Source organism: Amblyomma mixtum, chromosome 2 (genome assembly GCF_055824585.1).
Source record: "Amblyomma mixtum isolate Tamu chromosome 2, ASM5582458v1, whole genome shotgun sequence".
Classification (NCBI taxonomy): domain Eukaryota; kingdom Metazoa; phylum Arthropoda; class Arachnida; order Ixodida; family Ixodidae; genus Amblyomma; species Amblyomma mixtum.
Window position 1 is genome coordinate 249,071,767 of NC_143013.1, and position 10,608 is coordinate 249,082,374.

The 10,608-nt window shown below is 45.9% G+C and overlaps 1 protein-coding gene across 1 annotated transcript; it reads left to right on the forward strand.

The window, feature by feature from the left end:
- Positions 1–7,932: 7,932 nt before the first annotated feature.
- LOC149363423 (uncharacterized) lies at positions 7,933–9,096 on the forward strand. The gene is made up of 2 exons (XM_089568537.1): positions 7,933–7,941; positions 8,752–9,096. The coding sequence occupies exons 1-2, from the start codon at positions 7,933–7,935 to the stop codon at positions 9,094–9,096; spliced, it is 354 nt and encodes a 117-aa protein (XP_089424663.1).
- Positions 9,097–10,608: the final 1,512 nt, after the last annotated feature.

Here is a 10,608-nt window from a genome sequence, read left to right on the forward strand (position 1 = left end):
CTATCACGGACGACGGTACTTCAGTACGATGCAGTTTTTGATGATGCGCTTCGTTCGTCTCAATGGAGATGACAAATAAAAACCAGAAAGCCAAACCGAAGTTTTTTGTTCTTCAGATTACAGCGGCGCGCGTGCTATTGCGAAAATCACTTCCAGGCATTATACGCTCCTCTGATGTAAAGATGCGACTGCGAATGCTGCACAGCCTCTACCCCCGCTCTCAATGGCTGCACACATTCCCAAGCGGCATGGCTTCAAGACCGCGGACTTCACATTCTTCTGAGTGCATTTTTATCCATCCACATTCTCCTAGAGGCCCACAACTATCTGTATAAAATTCTCATTGGCCAGCAAATTAGTGCGGCAGTTTCTTTTATGGCATACTACGACGACATATCGCGCTAACGGTGCCACGCATGCGCCAAGTCCAAAGTAAACGGTATCTCAGCTCATTCAGTCCTTCTGGGTCTGAGCACCGCTGGTGAGAAGCGTTAGATGCTGTGGAAGCTTAAATAAACATCTCGGATGCCTACATAACCTGGCCAACATATACAAGTTGATGAAAATTACGCTTACAGATTCCTTAAAGTTCGGCACTGAGATGAACGTGAAGTCTACCTCTGAACGTAAGTCATGAGACCAGGAGGACATAATAAAATGAAAAAATAATTGTCCCCGTCAGACTCCTAATTAACTAAAGTGTATCATCAATGAATTTTCAACAACTATGGCTAGCGCAGGTGTTTGTATTGCAACGTAGAGGTTGTCGCATTTCTAGACGACTCCACTTGTACAAGTTCCAGAGATCGCATTCCGGTCGCCTTCTGAGTTATCTGCTCGTAGTTTCCACTGATTTCGCGTAACTAAACGTGCATGGTGGTGGCAGTCGGAGCCGAAATCCTCCATGTTGTGAAGCACCTGTTGCTTCTTGCGCGTCTTCCCTTAAGAAAAGAATTATCAGTTTCACTGATCGCTCTGCGCCTTTGGCAGATGAAAGGCCACGTCACGCTGGGAGGAGTTTCACCCTATCCTCACCACCTTGCATCAGCACATACCAGCATCGAGCTGAAAATTTGAAGTGAATATCTCGGAACACCCTTAGGCTAAGATAATTCGAACGAATAGATTTGTTTAGGAATACAACTGCCTCTTAATTTCTAATATAAACAAGCCCGCTAGCTGCAGTTAATAAAACATCATCAAACGATTTTTATTAATTGGGTGTTTGATTGAGACAATTACCATCTCGCTTTGTGTTCCCTTCGCCTCAAAACTTAAGTTCAGAGGTGGATTTCACGTACCATTTAGTGCCTAATTTTAAAAAATCTGCAAACCTTAATTTCGATCACCTTATATTTTATTCGATGACGTGGAACTATATATTTACACTACATGCATGTATATTGACTTACAACGCACTTCGTACTATGCATGCTATGCGTAGCGACTAAAAATTATTAAACAAGGATGCCGGGGAAAGGCCTTTCCAGCTAAGTTTCATAAAGCAGCAAGAGTTTAAAAATGAAATCTTCCGATACACCACGGAAATTATATTACATTTTGCTACATTTGCATGCACTGAAGTGAAAGCTACACTTGGCGCCTGCCAATCCGCCATCTCTCGATCAAAACTGTTCGCACACAATGTAAGACGAGCGTTTTCCATTTCGATGTTTTGGGTATCCGCAAGGGCGCGACAGTCCAAAGGCATACAGTAAGAGGTGTCAAGAAATACAATCACAATTTTCTGATCGGCAAATAGTAACATGGTGCCAGCAGTTTCTGCAAGCAGAACATTACATAGAGTGAAATTGAAATCATTTCCACGATTTCCAAGTGCTCCAGCCAATTGCGGGAAACAGAACAAAAGAATAGTCGTCTGTTCACACGATCACTTCTCTTGTGGAACGGCCGCCAGCATCTAATCCACAAAAAACAACACATAATACCCTCCACGCAGTAACGGTCCTCTTACCGAAGAGGCCAGCAACTTCTTTTATGCGAAGCATACTACTTTAGCTACCACTTCAGCCCTTCACCGTGGTTATGCGCCTCCAAATCACGTGATACATGACGTCACACCACGTGACACGATGACGTCACGACAGTGGAGAAACGGGGGCCCACCTCGCGCCGTCGCTGTGGTTGTGCGCCTCCAAATTACGTGCACGATGATGCCACACCACGTGACTTGATGACGTCACGACAGTGGAGAAACGGGGGCCCACCTCGCGCCGTCGCTGTGGTTGTGCGCCTCCAAATTACGCGACACGATGATGCTTCGCATTCTCCAGGCTTAACCAAGTTAAGCCTCAGCCATTTTTTTTTGCACTAATTTCTATGTAGAATAAGCTGAGAAAAGACGTGAGCTTGCACTGGTTCGCCGTCAAGAACTGTTCCCACCAAGGGCTTCGATGTAGCTACCCAGCTACCAAGCTCGAGTTGCCTAAAAAAGAAAAAGGTAACCATCATAATTGCATCCACACTTACTTTTAAGTTATCGCTTCATAGTGGTTGACCAATCGGGATACTTGCGACAATGCGGCTTAAACATGCATGATTCATTTGGCTTTAACTGCAATTATGGACGTACACAAGTATAAAGCGCAAAGAACGCTTATTTCCTTTCAAGCCAGCAGAACAAAGTGCACGAGCGAACAAGAGCGAGGTGGCGGTTTTCTTCCCAATTTAAATATTTGGCGCGTGTGGCAATCAGTGCCCATTTAACGTGAACGAAAAGCAGGCAGCGAGTGAAAATAATAACGAACACACGAACACATCACCAGTAAAGTAAAAAAAAAATGAAAGGGTTTTGTATTCTTTTTTAGGTGCCGTCTTGAACGGCATTAGAATCATGAACCTGTTCGCCCAATTCCGAACGCGTCCTGATTTTTGAATGCATCATCTGCGTCTTGCTTTCCAGCGCATTTTGTCCAATGTCATTTGATATCATCTATTACTTTCACCAAGCTGAATGTGAAGAATCGCACGCTGACAGAAAGAGTGCAATTTCCTTTATTTACATCGATGTGAAAGAAAGGGTTGCTCCCCGATAACGGCGCCGGCTTCTTCTCGATAAACAGGCTGAAAACTACGCAGATGAACTACAGAAATAATTGAGCAGATAAACAACAGAGCAAACCAATATATATAATAAATTAAACAGAACATCATAAAGTTGTCCGAACAAAATTTTGGCTAGAAAAAAAACTGGCAAGAATTGAAGATCAGCAGGCCTAACTATGAGCGATAAACAAAAAAGTAACCAAAGTAACTTTGTAACCATCGAGTTTCTCATCATTACTCCATGAAAATTACGAGGAACTTTAGCGGCTAAAGTGGTGAAAGGCGAAAGCCTGAGAGTTGCATTCTTCTACGCGATTGTTCACTGCACATTTTGTTGGTGCATTAATTAACTGCCAATTAATGACGCTCAAGCTTGGCCTTTAGGAGTGGAACGCGACAGCGTGTTGTAGCGCTGCCACGGAGTCCAAGGAACGCCGCCCGTTAGGCGCGATGCGTTGCCCTTTGAACGCAACGCTTTTTGAGGAAAGGAAATGGGACTGTAATTCTCTCATCTCGGTGGACGCCTGAGCCGCACCGTACAGGAAGGAAGGAAGTGTGAGTGAAAGAAGAAAGAGGGGCCGTAATGAAGAAAATGAAAATTGTATTTGAGGAAAGGAAATTACGCATTAACTGTCTCACATATCTCACTAGACACTAGTCGAAAATTGTATTTGAGGCAAGTAAGTTGCGCAGTAAATGTCTCACATATTTCGGTGGACACCCGTCAAAATTAGCGCGCGGTGACGTCACGACAATTTGTACCAATCTGAAACGCGGACAAATACGCCTTACTCGTTGGTAAATTGGTTTTTGAGGAAATGAAATGTATCTGTCTCTCATATCTCGGTGGACACCTAAACCTCGCCGTAACGGGAAGGGAGGAAGATGGGAGTGAACGAAGACACTGTATTCACTAGACGCACCTTTGTTCATTCCAAACCATCGAGCTGGCATGGCGCAGTGGTAGCGTGCTTGACTCGCACTCCGGAGACCGGGGTTCGATTCCCAAGTTCGGCCAATTTCTTACTCGGTTTTATTTATTTATGTGGTCTGACTAGAAAGGTTAATTCGACTAATTGGTTGAGTAAGCAATTAACTAAACTCAGTCAAACTTTCTTGGAGCATCACTGTACAATCCCTTCAATTGGTTGCATGGTTACTAGCCGAAGTACAATTGGCCCCGTTTGAAATTCGCGCACTGTGTGACGTCACGACCGTTTCGACCAATTGAAAAGCGTGACATTTCTGTCGACAACTGCTGCTTACAACGATGAGACATTAAAGGCTTCCGCCTTAAAATTCGGGCGGCCCGGAACTTCATTCCGCACGAAGTGTAAGAATGCGGGGAAAATGAGGTTCTTTATTTAGCTTCGCTGTTGTTTGGCATCGAATTAAAGTTCAGATACGACTTTTCTCGCGGCAAGCCTCGAAGAAAAGCTGGGAAGGTTTTAATCCCGGTCCAACAGTTCTGTTTAATTTATTGAGGAATTGAGAAACCGACTATTGAAATTATTTTATCTGCGTGCACACGCATCGCCATACAGCTGCATATCAAAGGTAGGATCCACGATTAAGGCCCAGCACTAGTCAAGCGAAGTAAGAAACCTCGTATTCCCTGTATGTCAGCGGCGATGAAGTGAACTTTAGGAAACTGGCATGCAATGTGGCGCCAACATTCTTTCTGAGTAATACTGAAAACTCTTAGATTTTACAGGACCACATTCTTGAGCCCACGAGGTTAAAATATTCGGTGGTCAGGACTTGAACGCACGCGTTTTAAAGCACGATGTATACCGGCGATACCAACGGAGTCAGTGCCCCTTTGTACCCTGAAAAATGTCCTGTACAATGTAGTCGGTGTTAAATAATAATTTCTCCAAAAAAAGCTTCAATGTAGGGGCCATATTAGTGTGACCATCCCGCACACTACAGTAACTATTATGGTATGAGTTATATTACACGTGAGGTATTTATCTGCAACTCACGTACGTCGCTCCAAAAGTTTTGACAATCACTTTATTCACATGATCACTGCACACATTTACTGTCCGTTTTAGCGGCAAAATTTGATCACCGAAGAGAAAATAAGCTATGCCACTATGCTAAGGCATGTCAAATTGTTTCCTTCAACATAGCTATGATAGGCCTAGCTCGAAAACTAGAGAACATCGAAGGCATCAGGCATGCAATGTATGCTGACGATATAACAGTCTGGACAAACACGGGCTGTCTCGGAGAGAAGGAAGAAAGGCTACAGCAAGCGGCCTCTTGTGTAGAGCAATACCTCGCAGAAAGAGGACTCTCATGCTCGACCGAGAAATCGGAACTGCTGAGAGTCTGGAGAGGCAAGCAAAACCGGACCGTCCCAACCAACGAGGACCTAAAACTCAACGTCTACATAGAAGGGACGCCCATACCCGAAAAGACAACAATAAGAATTTTGGGCATGTGGGTTCAATCTAACCAGCGCAGTACGCACACTTTCACCCTACTGAAAGCAACAACGCTACAAGTCGCACGCATGATCACCCGCATCACCAACAGGCGACATGGCATGCGTGAAGAAGACACACTAAAACTAGTCAGAAGCCTAGTAGTTAGTCGAATCACGTACAGCCTACCCTACCAGTGCCTCAACAAAAATGAAATACAACAAGCGGATGCCCTGCTACGCAAAGCGTATAAGACAGCGCTCCGACTACCACGCAACACGTCTACAGAAAAACTCATGGCCCTGGGATTACACAACATCTTTGAGGAGCTACGAGAGGCGCAGCTTGAGTCGCAAAAACTCAGGCTGTTGCAAACAACGACAGGAAGACCGCTCCTGCAGAGGCTCGGATACCGCGAGCAGATGCGAGAAATGTCGAGGACGGCAACGATCCCCGACGAGCTTCGCAAGACCCTTAAGGTAGCGCCAATACCAAAAAACATGGATCCCAACCTCCATCGAGGCAGAAGAGAAGCGAGGGCCGAATTCATCGAGAAAACATACGCTCCTCAAGCCACGACCGTGTATACAGACGCGTCTTGGAGAGGAGGAGATACCAAAATCGCTGTAGCGGCGGTGGTCGATTCGTCTTTACGCGAAATGACCAGCGCGTCTCTCCGAGGCTGCACAGCTGCAGAGTCCGAGGAAGTAGCCGTTGCTTTAGCGGTGGCGGAGGGCTATAGAACCGGGCGGTCACTAACAATACTTACGGACTCTCAAACAGCCTGCCGATATTACATGAATGGCAGGATAGGTCGTCACGCGCTCCGTATACTCCTCGCAGCTAGCGACAGAATTAAAAACCGGGAAGAACAAAACGACAAGATCCAACACAAAATTGTGTGGGTACCGGGGCACACGGGGGTGGCAGGGAACCGAGAGGCCGACAGGATAGCTCGAGGATACATTACTTTCCGAGCTTCCGACGAGACCGCGGAACTCGCACCAGCACCCAGGGAATACTCGGCCATACTACAAAACTATAGAGGCAGAAGAATGCGATATCCCACACCGCACAAATCTCTCAGCAGAGAGGAAGCTGTCACTTGGAGACAATTACAAACAGGCTCTTTCCCAAACCTACATATACTAAACAAAATGCACCCTACGATATACACGAACAAATGTCCCTGGTGCGACGAAAAACCTGCACTATACCACATCACATGGGCCTGCCAAAACATAGACGTGGTCCCCAAAATACAAAACCCGAGTGCGGAGCAGTGGGAGACTCTGCTGTCCAGCGACCGCTGCGAAGACCAACAAGGTCTGGTACAGCGAGCTCAACGGGCGGCAGTGGCCAGCGGAACCCTGGACTGAGGGCAACCGACCACTGATTAGAGGCGGACGACTTCGACAGAGAAGGCTCCTGGGGGTAGAACCAAGACGTCTCTGAAGATGCCCCCAAACCGCAGGAAAAACCATTAGTGTAAATAAAGTTTTCCCTTCCTTCCCTTCCTCAGACCGAACTATCTTGAACTTCACAGCCTGTTGACGAAAGAAAACATCTATACTTTAAAAAACATCCGCCTGGCGTGGTCTCAAAGAGGAATCTAACCTCCTCGTCATTTTTGTGGATTCTCTTAGAAAGAAATCTCGGGTTGTGGCAGGCTTCTTTAGTGAAAAGAAAAGCGACCTCGGCCTTTCTGGTTGCCTGCTATAAAAATAATCGCACACTGGTCAGCGCACGACTAAAATAAATACCGACGCAGATGTCCTAACAGAGCCGCAGTTAACGCACGCGTGGTGAAAGTTTGCAGCCACTAATACCGGCCGTACATGAAGATGATGGCGCGGAGATACACGGAAAAGCTGGAAGCGGCGACCACTGCCGAGACGGTAGATACTGGCCACCAGAAACAAACAGATGCAACAAGACACGCGACGCTGCCTCGGGAGCAATGAAATTAGTGAAAAAAGCAAGGTGCCAAAGGGCGCTCGACGGCACTCAGCGTGCCTTTGCTGATTACTGGTTTGCATGTGTTTAGCGAAATACGTGCGACGACGTTTTGCGTTTTTGTCTGCGCCGGTGCAAGGAAGAGCTAAAAACTGCTGTCGGCAGAGAAAGCAGCACCACACAATACTGTCGCAATGACCATCAAATAGTGCTGAAATTGAGCGCCGTTTCCTGCACAAAAAAAAAAGACGAACAACTTTGGCGCTAACGTTGCCTTAATAAGCAAATATTCAAAATCGATGCAGGTATCCCAACCTCTTTTGCATACAGATCACGTGACAACATTTAACCGGAAATGGTGAAATCAAGCACTGTAGGTATCTTCCGTTCCCCACTTCGAGTATATAAGACGGCTGCGTGTCCCTGCAAAAGTACAATTTCTTCAAGCACTTCAGGGTTCTGAGAGATCGACTCAACCATGATTGCTGTAAGTATCTGCTTGATATGTTTCTCTCAGTTCACGCAGCGTAGCGATTCGTGTACATGCATTCAGAGGCTGTCACTTAGGTTCTACGAACAACTTTGCTTCAGAAAACAATGCGCTTCAATAGAGGAATTTTTTTTATATATTTTTATCCCAACTCCACAGTTTATACAGTTCAAGCAAGCGAAGGTAGCCACTAAAATTACTGGCAAGGTAAAAGTAAGGTTTATTGCACGCCGACTTTTTTAAAGAAATGCTGGTTTGATTTGGTTTATGAGGTTTAACGTCCCAAAGCGACTCAGGCTGCGAGGGACGCCGTAGTGGAGGGCTTGGAAATTTCGACCACGCGAGGCTCTTTATTTTCTCCTCCAAAAAAAATCAACCGCCGCGGCCGAAATGCGCGTTCCTGGTATCTTGCAGTAAAGTTTCTAGCAGGTGACTACTGTTGTGTACAGAACCTCCACTTGTCTTAACAGAACAAAAAGATGCGGACGCTTAAGCTTCGCCTTTAGAACAAAAACAACAAACCTTTATCAGACTCAGTTCACATTCGTTCTCAGTTTCCTCATACCTAATTAGCATGCTCATAATACTGATGTAGGCATCAGTACAGGTCTCTGAGACACTTCCCTAAGTTAAAGAGCACAACGAATTCACAAGGTCCACCTTTATTAAGCTTGAACCGCTCGGCCTTTGGGGCCTACGGGTGGCGCACCGATCTCGCAATCCAAAGGTCCTCCGTTCGATTCCCACGCAAGCCAACGTTTGCGGAATTTTCTTTCCAGCTCAATATTTTGAATTCATTCTTTCTAGGTTCTGTGCCTCTTGGTCGCTCTTCTGAGCAACGCCCTCGCCGCATACGTTCCCACGCATGGTCTCCCTGTGGCCGACTACCCCACCGTGCCCGCTGTCACGACAGTGCACACCGCCCCCGTCGCTGCCGCCGCAGTCACCGCTGTCCACCACGTGGAGCAGGTGAATCCCGTCGTGCACAACGTGGCCACCCCGTTCGGCTACCGCACCACCGGAGTCAGCTACAGCCACCGGTACGACGCCCACCCGGTTCGCACCTCCTACGTGTACGGCCTGAGCCCGTACGGCCTCAACTACGACTACGGACTGGAGGCGTTCGGATACCCCGTCCTGAAGAAGTGGTAAGCTCGCGAAAAACCGCATGGATTATTTCTTCCACGCTACTCCTGAAAAATCTTTCGCTATTATTTAGGAAGAATTTCGATTTCTTCAATATTAGCTGGCCGCTGTGACAATCACTAATATTTTAGATACACAGCTTGGTGACATTTATTCAATACATATCACTTCTAGTGAACATTTTGGGTGGCGACACGCCTGCTTAAATTTTAGTTTCCGGCAAATCTGTCTCAAGTGATGTCAAAGTTCACTGCATGAAAACCTCAGACCAGTAATTTTTTATTTCTTTATCATGATGGTATCATACTGTATTTTAAGAATTAAAGTTTTGAATACTGGAATGGCTGTATTTTCGTGGTGTATTTATGGGCCTCCTTTTTTGTCCACAGAATCGGCCGCGAACGATAGAAGAACAAGGCTCATCAAGAAAACGACGGATATGATACCGCCATATTTTAATCAGCATTCGATACAGAAAACAATTCTGCTATCACTGCACTTGTTTTCTAACTGCAAGGCTATGAAATAAAGGCAGAGGAACAAAATACCTCTCCTATGTATATGTTTCCCTCTCTTTTCGTTCAGCCCGGTCGTCTCGTTCCCACGCTGAAGGACGTCTTCTTAGTTCATTTTTTTTTTAAGTGACTAGCTTTGTGAGCCACTCTTTGCAAAGTGGCTTGGTTGTGCTTTTGTAGCAACGCTCGATGAGATGCAGCAGCAGTCTGTCAACATTTGCGCGGTCGAAAGTGTTGACTACAAAAACATCAAAGCATACCGGAAGTCATTGGCGAGATCACGTTCAAAAAACCTTGCCGAGCGGCTCACGGTTTCTAGCTCGTTACATGCGGCTGAAGAACAGGTTGCCATTTTTTTTCTTCCTAGCCCACGATTAACGCAAAAAACACAAAGCACACGAGTTAATATCGTTCCGGGCAAGCATTGCTTCGACGGCGACAACACTTGGAGAACCGGCTGATGCCAGGAACCAGAGTTTCTCACTGATTTTGCCAAACTCCCATAGAAATATCGAAAAATCTTTTGCGGATAGTACCTTGGGGTTAGAAAGTATATGGGCTCTGCTTGCAATTTCTGTAGCCGTTGCCGCTAACCGCTGCGACTATTCTCCGGGTTCTCAACTTTGGTGACGTGCTCGCATGAGTGCAGAAAAAAAGCTACATTAAAATTTACGCGTGCAGTTCTTGATTTTTGTTTTCCATGCACCAAACTAAAACCTCCTCTGACGTCACCGTAGTTTAAAACAGCCTGGTTCGGCTATGCGGATTCTTCGTTTTTTTTTTTGTTTCTAGCTTTTATTTATGATACCTGCGCTTTCGGTGGAAGTAATCCCTTTGGCGGGAGAAAACCTAAAAAAAATCAGTTACTGAAGAATTGAACAAGATGAACACACTAATTTGCCCCAAGGCGCCTGTTAAATATGAGCTGTCAAAATTCAGCTGTCATCCCTCAAAGCAGAAAACCACCCATCCGACTAATCAATCAACCTGGTACTAACCCACA